At 49.0% G+C, this 18,514-nt stretch overlaps 2 protein-coding genes across 2 annotated transcripts in view; one reads left to right on the forward strand and one right to left on the reverse strand.

The window, feature by feature from the left end:
* The window catches only part of RBM15 (RNA binding motif protein 15), a 1,133,685-nt gene that overhangs the window by 890,953 nt on the left and 224,218 nt on the right, over nucleotides 1-18,514 (reverse strand). The window lies entirely within an intron of this gene.
* On the forward strand, nucleotides 10,581-12,116 carry KCNA10 (potassium voltage-gated channel subfamily A member 10). The gene has a single exon (XM_049880084.1). It carries the CDS (start codon nucleotides 10,581-10,583, stop codon nucleotides 12,114-12,116), a length of 1,536 nt encoding a protein of 511 aa, XP_049736041.1.

Consider the following 18,514-nt stretch of genomic DNA (forward strand, 5'->3'; position numbering starts at 1 on the left):
GATAAGCACCCTAACCAATGTATTGAGCACATTATGCCCATCCAGAAAGGGAAATTAATCCTCCCTGAACATAGGTGCCTGAGGAAGACATGAGGTAGGGGATAGGACTTGAGAAGGACCTTGAAGGGAGCAAGGCTGGACAGAGAACCGATTCCCACCCAGGGACTCCCATACTGCAGCAGGGTGGCCCCTAATCCGATATGACTGGTATCCTTATAAAAAGAGGAGAGAGACAGAGAGACAGACACAGAGGAAGACGGCCACTTGAAGATGGAGGGAGAGACTGGAGTGATGCATCTACAGGCCAAGGAATGCCTGGGGCCACCACCAGAAGCTGGAAGAGGTAAGATAGGATCTTCCCCTAGAGCCTTCAGAGGGAGCATGGCCCTCCTGACACCTTGCTTTCAGACTTCTAGCCTCCAGAACTGAGAGAATAAATTTCTGTTGTTTTAAGCCCCCTAGTTTGTGGCACTTTGTTACAGCGTCTCTAGGAAACTAATACAGCGGTCACCGGCAGGAAGTTACTCAGGCCACGCTGATCTCTCCAGCACCTATTCTGGCCCCCAGAGCCTGCACCTGTTACCATCAGAGACAGACATGTCCTTCTCTCCAGGACAAACAGGCAGGCAATACCGGTCTTGATGGTGCACAAAGTCACGAGGTTCCCCAGAAAGGCCCTAGGTGTTCTGCCTCCCAGCTGACTTCCAGAGCCAGCTTTCCCCCAGCGTTGGGCGGGGGGAGCTGCTCCTGTCTCTATAGTTAATAGCAGTTAAGTTGTAAGCCCTTATATTCCTGCTGGCATGAATTATCCTGAGATAATTGTTTTCAGCATCGCTGCTGCTGCTGCTGCTAGGTTTTAGATGAAAGAGCTCTTGCCCGCGTCGTTCTGCCTCTTTAGGAAGACAGCTCTGTCCTTGAGCAGTCCCTGCAGGGAGAGAGACACACTGCCCACGCCGAGCTCACCGCCAGGCTAACAAGGAAGAGAGCCACGTGATGGGCTTGCTGAGCCCCCTCCAGCCCTCCTTGTCTTCTTTCAATCACTCCAAGTAACAGAACATTCTCCTGTTCCAAGAGGCAGAGCGAGGAGATGGGGGAGGGGTGCCAGGGCACCCTGGAACAAAAACATCTGTGCACGTGGGTGGTTTCTGGGGCTGCAAATTTGTTGATAGAGGTCCGCGTCTGAGTGTCCACACATTCGTACATGGTTCATGGATATCTGTGGGTTTAGGTGTCTGGGTAGTTTTTACGTGCAGCATGGATGTGTTTGTGGCTGTTTGTTGAGATGGCACACATGGCCATGTTGGTATGTATGTCTGAAGTGTGTGTGTGTCTGTATCTGTGCGAGTCTGTGCGGTAGCTGTGAGGGCTGTGTCTGTATAGCTATGTGTGACTGTCAGGGTGTTGTCTGTGTCTCTGTGTACATCTGTGTCTGTAGTTGTATGTGGCTGTGTATTTGTGCGTGGTAGCGTGTGTGTGTGTGCATGTGGCTGGGTCTCTGTGGCTATGTATGGCTGCAGCTGTGTGTCTGTGTATGACTGAGTGTGTGTTTGTGTGTAGCTATATGTGACTGTGGCTATGTGTGTCTGTGTGTGTCTGTGTATGGCTGACAGTATGTTTGTGGGGGGGGCTATGACTGTGTAACTGTGTGTGGCTGTGTGTGTCTGTCTGTAAATGTGTGTGTGTGTATGCATATGTGTTTGTATACTGGGCACAGTCCCTGGTTGACTGAGAACAGACCACACATGTAGCGGATCAGCTATTGTGGAACTGCAAAATAGAGGGAAGACCTTTGGTTTTGGAACTTGAAAACTTCGGATTGAGTCACAGCTTTATATATAACTCAGCAGCCAAAGGACCATCAGCCTTTCTGGACCTCAGGTTCCTCACTTGTAAAATGGGGGTAATAATCCCTACTTACCTTAAGGACATTGGGAGGCTCCACTGATCCGTGTGTCGGAATGCTTGGTCAGTATGAGCGTAGGTAGCTGCAGCAATCTCCTTGCCCCTCCAGACAGGACAGCAGGACAGGAGGAAGTAGCTTCGCACAGGCTGAGCGGATTCGATTACAGCCCACACAAGATGACCCGTCGTCCCCAACAACCCCAGGGAGTTCCACCCACAGCATCCACATCGCTGACCAGCACACCCACCTGTCCCAGCAGGCTCAGCCTGACTGTTGCACTAGTCAGGGTGTGACACACCCTTTACTAGTGCCAGGAGAGGGAAAGGAGAAGTGGTCATTTCCTGGTCTGACCCCTGACTCGTGGCCCAGGTAACACTAGCTACTAGCCCTCACTGAGCACCTATTACATGCAACGTGCTTTGTATATGGCATCACTGGTAATCTTCACCACAAACGTACATGGCAGGCCCTAGCAAGGCTATTTAAGAGATGAGGAACCTTAAATCAAGAGAGCTTAAGTAACTTGTCCACGGTGAAGTAACTTGTCCACAGTGACACAGTGAGTGACCAGGCCAGGAGGGAGAGTTGGCCTCCCTGTCTGCCCCCAGGACCTGAGCTTTTGACCATGGATGGAGAACCTGATGTCTCCAGAGCTGCCATGTCTGCCCTTTGCCTTCTGCTCTGGAAGGCTGGGGAAAGCCAGGTACTTGCCTTTACCTCTCCACAAGGGGCAAGGAGGGCTAGGGTAAGCAGCTAAAGATGGCAAACCTACTGCCGTCAGGTTGATTTTGACTCATGGCAACCCCATGTGTTATAGATTAGGACTGCTCCATAGTGTTTTCTTGGCTGTAATCTTTATGGAAGCAGATTGCCAGACCTTTTTTCTGTGGCACCGCTGGGTGGATTTGAACCACCAACCTTTAGGTTAGTAAAAAAAAGGTTAGTAGCAGATGGGAAACTGCTTGCAGTACCCAGGGCCCTCCTATAGTGTAAACAGCAGAGGCAGCAAACCTTGCTTAAGAGCCCATCTTACCATTTCCTAGCTGGGGAAACTGAGTCCTTAGAGAGTGGGGTAGCATAATCCCAACTACTGGCAAGAACAGAACAGAATCAACACCCTTCTGGTTCCTAACTGAAGTCCTGATAGTGGCTCAGTGTGAGCCAGAGAGATGGGCTTGGACCAAAGGAGTGGCAGGGACCAGGGAAAGGACAGGTGCAAGCTATCATGGAAGGAGAACCAGCCAGAGCTGATGCCCGGTTGAATCTAGAAGGTAAAAGAGAGGGAGCATCAAAGACGAAAGTAAGGGGCCCATCACACACCAAAGCAGAGTGGACCAGACACAGCTTCCAGCAGACCAACAGCTCCCTCTTGCGTCCAGCCACAGCAGTGCCAAGGGCTGCCTGTCATGCCACCCCTTCCCTCATTCAACAGACAGTGGGAGCCTGCCCTGGGCCAGGTCTGTCTGCCACCACCTCTTTGTCCCGCCTCCTGCTGCCAGCCCTCCCACATCTGGGCTTGTCCTTTGCGCAGCTCTGGCTCCCTGGCCCTGAGGCTCTCGGGCCCCCGCGATGCAGCATACACAGTTATCTGCGCATGAAGACTTCTTTCACCCCTCCTGTGACTCAGGGACAGCTACTGTCTCACCTGAATGTGTAGGAGGTATTGAGGTTGCTAAGCAACTGAAGACAACCTATGAGATAAGGCCATCATCAGATGGGCTCAGGACACTGCTCAGTGTGGCTCTGTGACCTTGAGCAGCCCGAACCACAGCCCTGGCACCATCCACAGATGTCTAAGGAGCAGCTGTTCTGGATGAGGCACAGGCTGAGCTCCCACAAGGCCCTGCCTGCAGGAAGTGCGCATCTAGTCGGGGAAGAGCCTGCCAGCACAACACCACACCCACAGACTGGGCACAGCCAGGAAAAGCTACAGAGCACGGAGGGGCAGCTGGGACCACTGTGGGCTGTGCCAGGTGGACAGGAAAGGCTTCCCAGAATAGACAGCGCAAGAGATGGTAAAAAAAAACTCATTGCTGTTGAGTAGATTCCAGCTTATAGCCATTGCATGTGTTACAAAGCTGTAATCCTAACAGAAGCAGATGGCCAGGCCTTTCTTCCACGGCACTCCTGAGTGGGTTTGAACCGCCAACCTTTTATTTAGTAATCTGGCACAAACTGCTTGCACCACCCAGGGGCCAGGCAGGAGAATGATAGCCACTCCCATTTACGGAAGGCCTACTAAGCTCCAGGCGTTGTGCTATACACTTAATATACATTATCTTACTCTTCCCCAGAGTACTGTGGGAAGCATTATTAGCTCCATTTTATAGAGGGGTTCGCGCAGGTGGTGATGTGTCCAAGGCCACACAGCTAGTGAGTGGCAGGGCTGGGATTCAAAATCAAGTTGGTTTGGCTCTGGGAGAAAAGAGAGTGAGCAAAGGCAGAAGAGAAGAAAGTGTAAAATGTGGTGGCTGGGGAGGATGAGTGGACTGGCCTGGCTCCATGCGCAGGATGCTGGGCACCCATCGATGAATGAGTGGCTAAACAAAATGTGGGACACACATCCAGGGATAGTACTTACCCATAGATAAAATGAAGTCTTGACACATACTACAACATGGAGGAACCATGAAAACACCATGATAAATGAAATAAGTCAGTCACAAAAAGACAAGTATTGTATGGCCCTATTTATATGAAATATCTAGACTAGGCAAGTGTATAGAGACCAAAGTTTATTTGAGGTTACCATGGGTGAGCAGGAAGGAGGAAGAAAGGTGGACTCATTTCATTGCTTAGGGGACACTGATCTATTAAAAGTGATGAAAAAATTTGGAAACAGATGTCGGTAATGGTTGAATACAATGAACGTAATTCATGTCACTAAACTGTATGTGTAAAAAAATGTTAAAATGGAAAATGTTTTGTTACATACATATCTACCACAATTTTTTTAAAAATGACATTAAGGGACCCAGTGATGACAAAGCCCTGGGAAGAAAAAACAGGGATCAAATAAAGTTGTGCCAAAAGAGATGTGAAGACAAAGTCCTAGGGGGTGCTCAGGAGGGCAAAGGTGCCTTCCCTTGGAGTCCTTAGGGAAAGCTGCACCTTCAGGCACTGCAGGTGGCAGGAGCTGCCCAGGTAGAGACCTGGAGAGATGCGCATTATGCGCAGAGGGGAAGAGGTCCATTTTAACCCTATGCACTCCCCTGGTGCTGTGCCACACAGCAGATATGAGTGACATCAGGCATCACAGCAACCCTTCAGCTGTGGGTGAGAGGCCAGCCTCAAGTAATTCTATCAAGGCCTCAGAGTGCTGGGCAGATGGAAAGATCTCTGACTCAGAGCCAAAGACATCAAGAAGGTCACACACAGCTGAACGGGCTCCAGGACACTGCCTAATGTAATGGGAGCCGACAACTGAATGCCCCTAACTCCACATCTTCACCCTCACTGGGTGCTCCACCACACCCACCCAGGACATCCATCTTCTCCCAGGTAGCCAGTATGGGGTAGAGGAGGGTGACCAGGGCTGGGAGTCTGAAGGGGCAGAATTAACCCTGATTGGCTCCCATGAAATAGTAACTGCAAAGGCTATGATGCTAAACAGTTTCAGGGGAGCTTCCGGACTAAGATGAACTAGAAAGAAAGGCCTGGTGATCTACTTCCAAAAATGAGCCAATCAAAACCCTACAGACCACAACAGAACATTTTCCAATCTGTGACCAATCATGGGGATTGCACAGGACTGGGCAGCGTTTCATTCTATTGTGCATAAAGTCACCATTAGTCAGACCTGACACGACAGTAACTAACAACAACAACAACATTTAAAACAGAGCATAACCACTCTGCCCAGTGTGGACAGCAGCTTCTCTCCCACCACCAAACGGACAAAAATGCCAAGCGCTAAGCTGAGGGGAGCCAGCCTTGTGTGGCCGGGGACTGCCTGGGTGCTGTGAGAGAAGGTGCCTCCACTGCCCCCTCTACAGGAGGCTGCATTGCTGGCTGGTCTCTGGGGGCCACGACTGGCTGAGCCCTCGAAGCCTGAGCAGGCATGGTGCTGGGCACTGCCCTGAGTCCAGAGGAAGTGCAATCCCTCCTTCCATGTGACTTGTGCAATCTACAAAGCACCCCGGTATTTCATCATCACGGTCCCTAGGTGGCGCAAATGGTTTGTGCCCCACTGCTAACCTAAAGGTTGGTGGTTCGAACCCACCCACGAGTGCCACGAAAGAAAGGCCTGGTCATCTAGTTCCTTACAGATTACAGCCAAGAAAACCCTATGAAGCTCAGTTCTACTCTGCACACAAGCGGTCATTGTGAGTCGAAATCTACTCAATGACAACTAACAACAATTTCATCATCTCATTTGGTCCTTACAAAAATTTTGAAAAATCATTGGCAGAACTTGTACTTTTTTTGTTTGTTTGCCTGTTTCAGCTTTATTGAGGTAAAAATGAGGTACACTAGGTTTAAGGTGTGTCATTTGATGAGTTTTGACATACCTATACACCTGGGAAGCCATGGCCACCATCCAGACAATACATGTGATCACCACCCCTAAGGGAGATTTCCCGAGCGCCCCCCCCACTCCCCCCGCCCCGCCCCGTCACCCCTCCTCCCCCGCCCGCCCCCGTCTCCAGGCAACCACTGATGTGCTCTCCTCCACTGTAGACCAGTTTGCACTTCCTAGAATGTTGTATAAATGGAATTTTGCTGTGTGTACCCTTTTTTGTCTGGCTTCTTTCACTCAGCATGTTTCCTTCTTACAGGTGAAGAAATGGAGGCTCAAAAACAGAAAGTAAGTTGTCAGTGATCAGAAAGCAGTAAAGACGTTGCAGGTGTCCTGGCTCCAAGCCCGGTGTGCTGCCTACCACACTTCATTCATTCATCACTCATTCATTCACTCACCAGAGGTTAATTGAGCCCTTGGATGGACTAAGCCCTGGACTAGGTGCTAGGGTCGTCCAGTACCAGTTGCCCTCGTGTGGACTCCCAATCATGGAGACCTTATCTGTGTCAGAGTAGAAGTGTGCTCCATAAGGTTTTCAGTGACCGATTTTTTGGAAGCAGATTGACAGGTCTCTCTTCTAAGGCACCTCTGGGTGGACTCAAACCACCAGCCTTTTGGTTAGCAGCTGAGTGTGTTAACCGTTTGCACCACCTAGGGATCCTGATTCCTAGTGATGCACAGAACAGACATGGGACCTACCCTCATGAGCTTGCATTCATTCATTCATTCATTCATTCACTGCACATCCGCAGAATACACAGTTTGAACTTTGCCCCTGACCCGCCACCTCCTACACTACCCTGACCGTTATCAGTCACCTATGTGCCATTTTGAACTGGGCACTGGGATGACATACTTGGGGATCAGAGGTGAATTCTGTCCTATGAAACCCTGCAGAGTAGTAAGGAAAACTCCATCAGATGCTGCATTGCACCCTAAAAACTTGCAAGAGAGTTGAAGAGCTGAGGCTGCCTCCTGGAAGCTAGCCTTCCAAACCGAGGGAAGACATGAGTGATCCAGGCAAGGAGGCCAGGAGCTGGGAGAGGCAGAGGGCTCTACGAAAGCCAGGCTGGTCAAGGCAGGCCTTGCGGACAGGACAGGGCCTAACAGCCCCCAAAGGGCAGGGAGGACTAGGAGAGACATGAGAGAGGGAAAGGGGATGTTAGGCAGGGGGCACACAGGAACAAAAGTCTGGAGGCAGGACTGGACAGTGGGGGTTGGGAGGATAGTGAGACAACCACTTGGCTGCAGCTGAGAGTCCCTCCTGGGGAAATGTGATGCCATACCAAGCATAGAGTGTGCTTTCTTGCTGTTTTTATGTATGGAGTGAAGGAGAGAGGAGTGGGGGAGCGGGCATTCCTAACATTTTAGTATGATTTGTCATTTACAAAGTGCTCTCATGGATATTATCACCTTATTTAGTTCTCAGTATAATCTTTGAGGTAGGAACTGCCATTATTTCTTCCCATTGAACAAATCAGAAAACCGAGGCTCATAAAACACAGTGATTTGCTCAAAAATATACAAATAAGTGGTGGGCTGAGCCTCAAGCCAGGTCTCTTGTTCCCAAGACTAGTTTTAGTTCTCTTTTCCCTGTGTCTATAATGACCAATATTGATGTAGCTAAATGGGGCGTGGGGGGCAACCCACACAGCATGCTCCTGTGGGCCATCTCCTACATCACCTGATCCTTACCAGCCACCCTCCTATCTGCCACTTGGAGCTGGAGGTGGAAGAAACAAAGAGGAGTCCAAGAGGGGACAAGGGAAGGTGGTCCTATTCCCAGGAGAGGAAGTTAATTATTTGGCCCAAAACAAAAAACCAAACCCGTTGCTGTCAAGTCGATTCCAACTCATAGCAACCCTGTAGGACAGAGTAGAACTGTCCCCTAGAGTTTCCAAGGAGTGCCTGGTGGATTCAAACTGCTGACTTCTGGTTAGCAGCCGTAGCACTTAACCACAATGCCACCAGGGTCTCCAAACAGCCCCCTAATCCTCACGTGACTTCTGCTCTTAGCCTGAAGAGAAGACTCCTAATAAGGGCCCACTCTAGCCGCACAGAAGTGGTTCCCCAAAATTTGGGAACTGATAATGGTAGTGGTTGAACAACTTGATAAATATAACTAACATCGCTGAATTGTACGTGTGAGGAATGTTGAAAAGGCAAATGATCTGTTGCACACGTATTTACCACAGTAAAAAAAGAAAGTGGCTCCCATGTCCTCTGCTCCAGAGCCCCCTGATGATACCCCTTCCTCTCAGACTGAAAGATGTGGGGTGGGGATTCACAGCAAGATGGTGATAAGCAGGGAAAGCCATTCCCGGGCCAGGACCCCAAAGGAGAGAGTGCTAGTCTGAAGCCATAAGCAAGCACAAGGTTGGAGTCCCAGCCCCACATCTGTCTGGCTTCGGTGTTCTTAAACTGAAATGGACACTTGAGTGGATCTGAGGAAGGAATCTTGGTCTATGTTTGTGGATATTCAAGCCTGTTGGGCATGCTCTCCTTAACCTCGATCCCAGCACACTCACACACACACACACACTCACACACACACACACACACATACACACATTTTCTTCCCGCCTACCTAATATGATTTTTAAAATTGAAATCACTCCCCATAAACACCTTGGACTTAGACCAAAACAGTACCAATGGCTGTTGGCTTTGAAAATTCCTGTTATGTGGGAAGTTGCCAAAAACAGTACCGGTACCAGTTGTCATTGAGCCAATTCCAACTTGTGGGTGAACTCAAACCTCTAACCTTTCAGTTAGCAGCTGACATCAAAACAACACTCCCATTGCCATGGAGTCAATTCCAGCTCATAGCGACCCTATAGGTCACATTAGAACTGCCCCATAGCGTTTCCAAAGCTGTATTCTTTATGGAAGCAGACCGCCACATCTTTCTCCCTCGGAACAGCTGGTGGGTTTGAACCATGACCTTTTGGTTAGCAGCCAAGCACTTAACCACTGCACCACCAGGGATCCTTAAAACAATAGCTATCATATATTGATCTTACCACTGCGCATTTTGCATATGCTATCTCATTTAATGGAGCCCTGGTGGCACAGTGGTTAAGAGCTACGGTGCTAACCAAAAGGTCAGCAGTTCGAATCCACCAGCTGCTCCTTGGAAACCCTGTGGAGCAGTTTGACTCTGTCTTATAGGGTCACTATGAGTCAGAAACAACTCAATGGCAATGGGTTTGGTTTTTGGTTTCTTCTCATTTATTAAGGTCTCGGAATGGCAACAGTTCGCTCTCGACCACTAACCTAAAGTTTGATGGTTCAAACCGACCCAGTAGTGCCACAGAAGAAAGGCCTGGCGATCTGATTTCATAAAGATTACAGCCAAGAAAACCCTACAGAATAGTTCTACTCTGTAATACATGAAGTCACTGAGTCAGAATCAACAACAACAGGCTTGGTTTTCTGGTTTTATCTCATGTAATGTACTCTCAAAAACAACCCTAGGAGTTACAAATGAAGCGTCTAAGGCACAGATAGCTTAAGGAACTTGCTGTTGAGGACAATGTTGATTGCCCACCATCCAGCCTCTTGTTCTTCCTTCCCTACAAAATCCCAATTGGGTCCATGTATCCACTCTTTGCCCTCCACCACATGGTCCAAGAGGTGATGGAGGAGGTGATGAAAAATGGCTGGATTCTAGGTATATTTTGAAGATATAATCAAAAGAATGTGTGAAGGGTTAGGAAGCATTAAAGATGAGACTGGGCATACACAGAAAAATGTTGGGTAAACTCAGGGACTTCATGTGAATACAAATTTATGTTTTTATTATTAAGACACATTAACTTCATCTTTTACTTTGGTCCCCTCTCTGCCATCGTGTATAGAGACCCTTCTTAGGGACAGTCCCCGCCCCCCTCAGTCAGGCTCCTTCTTTGCAAGTTTTTTTTTTTTTTTTAGTGTGTGCAAACTCAGGGGGTGCAAACTGGTTTCAAGGGAAGAATGTTGCCAAAATAACCACGAGGTTCCTTCCCAAGCTAAAAATAGGTCATTTTTCAATTCTCTGGTATACCTTACCTCAGTAACTGAGAGCCAGCTGCTCCTATGCAATGAACTTCTTCTCCACAGCTTATAGCAGGCAGGGAAGGCTGAGGGTCTTCATGCTGCTCCCCTGACTCCCCTAGGATGGATGTGCATGGCTGGAAAGAAATGGAGGTTGCGCTGGTCAATTTTGACAACTCAGACGAAATCCAGGAAGAGCCAGGCTATGCCACAGGCTTCGACCCAACCAGTTCAAAAGTCCGGCCTGGGAGCAGGCCCTTCTCCAACTGGGGGATCGTCGTCAGTGACAGCACTAACCAGGAGACCACCTTCTCCAAGCTTTCAGGAGACTACTTCGATCCCCCAGGGCCTGAGTCAGTGGCCCTGAAGGAAGGAAACCAGCGCGTGGTCATCAACATTGCTGGGCTGAGGTTCGAGACCCAGCTCAGAACTCTTAATCAGTTCCCAGAGACCCTCTTAGGAGACCGAGAGAAAAGGATGCAGTTCTTCGACTCCACGAGAAATGAGTATTTCTTTGACCGGAACCGGCCCAGTTTTGATGGAATCCTATATTATTACCAATCTGGCGGGAAAATCCGGCGCCCAGCCAACGTCCCCATTGACGTCTTTGCTGATGAGATCTCCTTCTATGAGCTGGGCATCGAGGCCATGGACCAGTTCCGGGAGGATGAAGGCTTCATCAAAAACCCTGAAAGACCTCTCCCCACCAATGACTTCCACCGGCAGTTCTGGCTCCTCTTTGAGTATCCTGAGAGCTCCAGCGCTGCCCGCGGTGTGGCCGTGGTCTCGGTGTTGGTTGTGGTCATCTCTATCACCATCTTCTGCCTGGAGACATTGCCAGAGTTCCGAGAGGACAGGGAGCTGAAGGTGGTCAGAGATCCCAGTGTCAACACGAGCAAGACAGTCCTCCCCCAGACCATGTTCACCGACCCTTTCTTCATGGTGGAGTCCACCTGCATCGTGTGGTTCACCTTCGAGCTGGTGCTCCGGTTCATGGTCTGCCCCAGCAAGACAGACTTCTTCAGGAACATCATGAACGTCATTGACATCATCTCCATCATTCCCTACTTCGCAACTCTTATCACAGAGCTGGTCCAGGAGACAGAGCCGACTGCCCAGCAGAACATGTCCCTGGCCATCCTGAGGATCATCCGCCTGGTGAGGGTCTTCCGCATCTTCAAGCTCTCCCGCCACTCCAAGGGGCTGCAGATCCTGGGGCAGACGCTGAAGGCTTCCATGAGGGAGTTGGGACTGCTCATCTTCTTCCTTTTCATTGGAGTCATCCTCTTCTCCAGTGCGATCTATTTTGCTGAGGTGGATGAACCAGAGTCCCACTTCTCTAGCATCCCTGATGGCTTCTGGTGGGCAGTGGTCACCATGACAACTGTGGGCTATGGTGACATGTGTCCAACCACCCCAGGGGGGAAGATTGTGGGCACTCTGTGTGCCATTGCAGGGGTCCTCACCATTGCCCTTCCTGTGCCTGTCATTGTCTCCAACTTCAACTACTTCTATCACCGGGAGACTGAGAATGAGGAGAAGCAAAACTTTCCAGAAGAAATTGACAAAATCTTCAACAGCGTGGGCTCAAGAATGGGCAGCACAGACTCTCTTAATAAGACCAATGGTGGCTGTTCTGCAGAGAAGTCCGGGAAGTGACCTGTCCACCAGTCCCAGACTTCTTGAGTCCTTCTTTTTCTGTCTTTCTGTCTCTGTCTCTCTCTGTCTCACTGTGTTTCTCCCTCTCCTGCCTCCCTACCTCCCTCTGGCTGTTTTCCCAAAGACCAAAATGTATCTTTGTGACCAAGAGGACAACTTTGACAACAAACTTTTAATAAACCCATAAAATCCATACTTGTGCTGTATTTTCTAAGCTACTTCTCTCAATCCATTATAGAAAGATTCCAGTCTCCTTTCCTGGGAGGCGGTAGTTCAGGTCCTTGCTACTCACAGTGTGGTTCCCAGACCAGCGGTATCTGCATCACCTGGGAGTTTAGAAATGCAGACTCTGGGTCCCCACCCCAGACCTACAGAAACAGAATCTGACTGTTAACAAGATCCCAGGTGATTCATTTGTACAATAAAGATTAAAGGGCACTGGTTCAGATCTTCCTATGAGGAAGCATATTAAAAGGCTAGGGTTGGCTGTGAATAATGAGTAGGAACTCAGAGATGTTTAAGGTAAATAATAGTAATACCTTACATTTACGTATGAGTCCCTGGGTGGCGCTAAATGCTTATTAAGCCTTGGACTATACCGCAAGGTTGGCCATGAGTTAGAATCGGGTCCACGGCAACTAACAACAACACCACTTGTGTAGCACTGCATCAGTTTTCCAAAGCACTTTCACCTACACGATCTCACTACATCTCAGAATAACCAATAGGATAGATACAATTACTATCCCCACTTTCCAGATGAACAAACCAGGGCAGAGCAATTTGCCGAAGGTCACCCAGAAAGAGTGACACAACCAATTCTGGAACCCAAATCTGCTACTTGCTGGTCTGGTGCTCTTCCTACTAATGAAGAGTATCAGACAGAATGTGGGGAACAGGTAGAGGGTTTGAGTCTGTCTTGCAGGGGATCAGGCAGCACATTTCTGGGCAGGGACACTCTGGGCCAGCATCCCTGGGGGCCTGCAGGATCTCAGCAGAGCCTGCCTGGCCCACTTGCTTCTCCATTCTCTTCCTGGGAGAGTGAACAAGCAGAAACATTCCCAAATGCTTTTTACCTGGCCCACCTCGGCGGATTTAAGCGAAGACCAGGGACCTTTGTGTAGAAAGTGTATACGTACACCAGGGCCCTGAAGACTGCTCCAGGAAAAAGGACATGTCAACTGCCTAGAGGCTTAGCTCCCACTGGGCCATCAGGAATTGGCCAGTAGCCTGTGGGGCAGTTGGGAGGGAGCAGCAGGCCCTGAGGCATTTGCCCGGAGGCCAGGCCTTCCCAGGGAGGGTGGTCCCTGCAGGATGATGGAGGAACTGCCCTCCTGGAGAGAAACCTGCTCAGCCCCCCAAGCTCCCATGACTAGGAGTCTAGTTGGAATTCCCCAAAGGGCAAGGAAGGAACCCTCCCCTCAGTCCCTCCCCAGCTTACCCCCTCAGCTCAGGTAAACAGTCCCTGTGCTTTCCTCAGGCCCAATATTCAACACCTGGCCACATCTCAAAGGTGATTCAGCACCGGAATCATGCGCAGGGCCATAGGTCACTGCAAGCTCCACTCCACATGACCCACAACACAAAATCCTGGCACCCAGCCAGCTCCATGTAACCCTGCAAGGCACAACGCTGCAACCACAGCTGCCATCATGCAACTGCACACTGGGCATTAGGAGGTAAGGCAACCTCCCTGTCACTTCGTCTTCATGACAGCCTAAAGATGGGGTAGCCTGGGAGAAGCTTTTTCTCTCTTTATCCTTAGTCTATGGCCCCAAGAAACAGGCCTTAAGTAATCTTCGAGTGCCCCGCTTGCTCTAACTATCTCAATTCCTTTCTTGCATTCTAACCCCAAGCTTTAATTTAGCTCTGAGTCATGCAAACATCTAAACTGGGCTTCACACAGATATTACCACCCTTAGACCCAGGCAAGCAGGGCTCCTGTCCCAGGTCCCGGGCCTCAGGGGTCCTGGGATTTAGAGTGCTTTTATCATATATATATATATATATTTTATCATAATTACTAAGTGTCCTTATGATTTGTCCCTTCAGGGCACTCTTCACATCTCTACCCACCCCTCACTCCCAACAAGTGGGGTTGACCAGATCTCCCGAGAAGCTCCCAGATTTATGTCTATGAAGTTATTCTGAGGCCCTGACCAGGCCCTAGTTGCAGGATGGCCTGGTAAGCAGGTTGCTCTCACTAGCCAGCACGGTATTTTTTTTTTTTTTTTTGCAGGATCTCACAAATCTGCATAACAGAGTAGTGACGATACTCTAATTTTGGGTGATGCAAAATTATAAAGACACAGGGCACTTGCAAACACTATTTGCCCAGGACCTCAAACACCCTTGGGGTGTCCTTGACAAAAGTGCCCACATACCCACATTCTGCCCTCTGGGAGCCACTCATCCTAATCCTTTACACCTAAGCCTCTCCTGACGTATATAGCGCCTTGGCCTCTCACATCATCCCTTGGAGGTAGATACCATTAACCGCATTGTGCCGTGTGACAAAACTGGTTCAAAGAGGTCAAGAGCACACAGCCAGTAAGCAATAGAAAAGGGATTTGAAAGGAGGTCTGTTTGATGCCAAAATATATCCCCCATGCTGCCTTCCCAGAGCTTCCTAACACAGAGAGCAGCTTCAGCCACAGTGGGGAGGTTGGGGCTGTGATCACACAGACAGACTTGGCACATTTCCTAGGAACAGAGGGGCTGGCTCTCCTAAGCCCTTGCCTTATTCCCTCCGATTCTGTGTTCAGTGGCAGCACCTGCGAGGCTTGCACCTTCATATGCTGCAAAGGGTGGAATGATACGGCCCCAGGGCAGGCTAGACCGATGTCCCAGAGGCCAAAATGGAGTCCCAGAGCCTACAGCCCCAGTCTTTCCCTTCTTGGAGTCCTGCAGAACAGCCAGGACAGTTAGAAATAGCCAGAGCAGAGCAAAAGGCAGCCTCTCCTTTTCTTTGGCTTATTCAGTCACCCCTAGAGAGATAGGGGGCCTGCCCATAAGCTCTGACACCCAGGAAGCAGGTCCTGGCTTCTGGTGGGTGCCAGGGGGTAGTGCTGCAGAGGCAGGCCCTCCACTCCCCATGCTGCTGCTGCCAGGGCTGGCCTCACCGTCCCTGTTTCTTACCCAGCCACCCAGGCAGAAGAAGGGATATGGGAGCCCCTCTTACCTTATATCTGCTCAGTCTCCTGACTACAGTGAGATCCATTGTCTACAGAGGGGCACCCAAGGTGACACATTGACACCAAGTACCTCTTGAGTACCCAGGGTATTGATTCTGCCTCATGGTGACCCCATGTGTGTCAGAGTAGAACTGTGCTCCATAGGGTTTTCAATGGCTCTTTTTTCAGAAGTAGATTGCCAAGCCTTTCTTCCAAAGTGCCTCTGGGTAGACTGGAACCACCAACCTTTCTATTAGCAGCTGAGTTCATTAACGGTTTGTACCACCCAGAGACTCTACCCCAAATGAGGGCAGCATAAAATTGGGGGGTTAGGCATAAATGGCACCCCAGTTTCCCTGACCCCCATCTTTTTGCCCAACAGCCGAACCCCTATATCTTCACCCTTAGCTCACATTTACTGCACAATCAAACAAAAATTGGTGGTACCATTGTATGAGCCCCCTTCTTCCCCTGATGGTTCTGGGACATCAGGAAGGCTGAGATTTGAGTCACCCCTCATTGCACCAGCCTCTCCCAGCCCACAGCTATGCAGAGACCACTTAGAGGAGCTCAGCCCTCATCTCAGAAGGAAGCTGTAGGGGACCTTAGGACAACCTCCCGGGCACAGACAGACATACCAGCTCAGCGCCCTCAAGCCGCTACAGACTAGACACTGCTCACAGACAAGGCTCCCTGCCCTGCTCCGGTGGGATGGTCAGTGCCTCCCCTTCTTGTAACCCTCCCAGCCCTCACTGTGTTCTTTCCCCACGACTTGCTCAGGCACTGAGGATGCACAAGTCGATGTATGAATATATTACGCAGGTAGCAAAAACCCAATGTAAAAGTAAACAAAAGACAGGACTTTCTCGCCTCATTCAGAAATGCAAGAAGGGAGCTGAAGGTAGGTCACTGAGTCTGGGGGCTCAAGCACCACCTTCAGCATTCCTGTCCCCTCTGTCCATCACCCTTCTCTGCTTGCCTCTGCTAGATGGCCTTTGTGCCCCTTGAGGCTGGCGTTCTCCAGGGGGCACGGAGAATGGGAGCCATTCACAGCCTATCACCACCTTACAACAACAGCAACAAATATATACGTATACATACATACACATATACGTTGTTGTTAGGTATCATTGAGTCAGTTCCGACTCATAGCAACCCTGTGGGGCAGAGTAGAACTATGCTACCAGGGCTCCAAATACATATACATATATATATCCCTATTATTATCTGTATTTCCCCAATATTCTTGTGGGTGAGTTCTGATAATAATAGGATAGAAAGGATATATACCCAGTGCCATCAAGTCAATTCCGACTCATAGCGACCCTATAGGACAGAGTAGAGTTGCACCGTAGAGTTTCCAAGAAGCACCTGGCGGATTAGAACTGCCAACCCTTTGGTTAACAGCCACAGCACTTAACCACTGCGTCACCAGGGTTTCCTAGAAAGGAGCCTTTCTATTTGTATATACCAAAACTGTTGCCATCATCAAGTTGATTCTGACTTATAACCACCCAATAGGACAGAGTAGAACTGCCCCCAGGGTTTCCAAGGAACAGCTGGTAGATTCAAACTGCAGACCTTTTGGTGAACAGCCAAGCTCTTAACCACTGCACCACCAGGGCGCCTGTAAGTATATATGTATGGGTATGTGTATTTTATCCTATTATCATCTATATATTATTATTAGATAATAATAGGATAAGAAGGTTTTATATATTTATACACACATGCACACACACATATATGTATATATACTTTAAAAGCTTTTGTATCTTATTATTATCTATACTTTCCCACGAGAATGTTAGCTCCAAAAGGCAGGGCTTTTTATCTGTCTTGTCCACTATATCTTAGGGCCTATCACAGTGCCTGGCACATAGTAGTAGATGCTCAGCACTACTTGTCAAATTAATGAATTCTTTCTTTTAGTGCTTCCTCCCAACTACCTAAAATAAGCCACCCTCAGGGCAGATCCTATAGGCCTGGTGAGATTTTGTCATACCCTACTCATACTCTCCCCATTCCTAGACTTAAGGGCTGAAGCCAGGTACCTTTCATGAAGAGTAGGGCTGTAGGTGACCCTTGGGGGCCATATGCAGGCAGGCTATGAGGCCTGGGGTACAGTCAGGATGAGGTGCGGGGAGGCTTGCCCGGGCTCTGGCCTTTTCCCACCCAGCTGGAGGAGCCCTGCTGCCCTGAGCAGGATTGCACACTGGTGACCCCAGACAAAGCTAACTCACAGAGACATTTTTTTGGTCCATGGGTACATTCCAAAAACTTGAGCCAACATTTAAAAGTCTGGAGATTTCACATTTAAAAGATCAGAATAAAGAAGAATAGATAAAAAGACAGATAAAAAAAATTTTTTTAATGTTCCCGTCAAGTTGGGGGAGAGTAGGGCAGAGTAGAACTGCCCCACAGGGTTTCCAAGGAGCTGCTGGTAGATTCAAAATGCCGACCTTCTGGTTAGCAGCTGAGATCTTAACCACTACCCCACCAGGGCTCCATAGGTAGAATTGTTGTCATTGTTGTTGGGTGCCGTCAAGTTGCATCCATTCTTTGAAACATCTCAGTTAGTATTCCATAAATTCCTGGAGCCTTGTTTTTCGCCATCCCCTTCAGTGCAGCTTGGGCTTCTTGCATTGGTTCTTGATCACATGCTACTTCCTGAAATGGTTGAGCCTCAACCAGTTCTTTTTGTCACAGCGACTCTGTGTATTCCTTCCATCTTCTTTTGATGCTTCCTGCAATGTTCAATATTTTCCCCCACAGAATCCTTCACAATTGCATCTCAAGCCTTGAATTTTTTCTTTAGTTCCTTCAGCTTGAGAAATGCTGAGTGTGTTCTTCCCTTTTGGTTTTCAGACTCCAGGTCTTTGCACATTTCATTACAATATTTTACTTATTTTATTTCATTTTATAGATAAAATGTTTTTTATGGATAAAATAAAGGTGGAAAAATCTTGATAATTATTAAATCCAGGTAATGGGTCTATGAGGAGCCCAGTGGTTAAAAAGTACTCAGCTGCTAAGTGAAAGGTTGGTGGTTCAAACGCACCAGCCCCTCCATGGGAGAAAGATGTGACAGTCTGCTTCCATAAAAATTTACAGCCTCGGAAACCCTATGGAGCCGTTCCACTCTGTTCTATAGGGTCACTATGAGTTGAAATCGATGCAACAGCAGTTGGTTTGGTTTTTGGTTGATGGGCCTACATGGGCTCA

This window comes from Elephas maximus, chromosome 3, assembly GCF_024166365.1.
Source record: "Elephas maximus indicus isolate mEleMax1 chromosome 3, mEleMax1 primary haplotype, whole genome shotgun sequence".
Lineage (NCBI taxonomy): Eukaryota > Metazoa > Chordata > Mammalia > Proboscidea > Elephantidae > Elephas > Elephas maximus.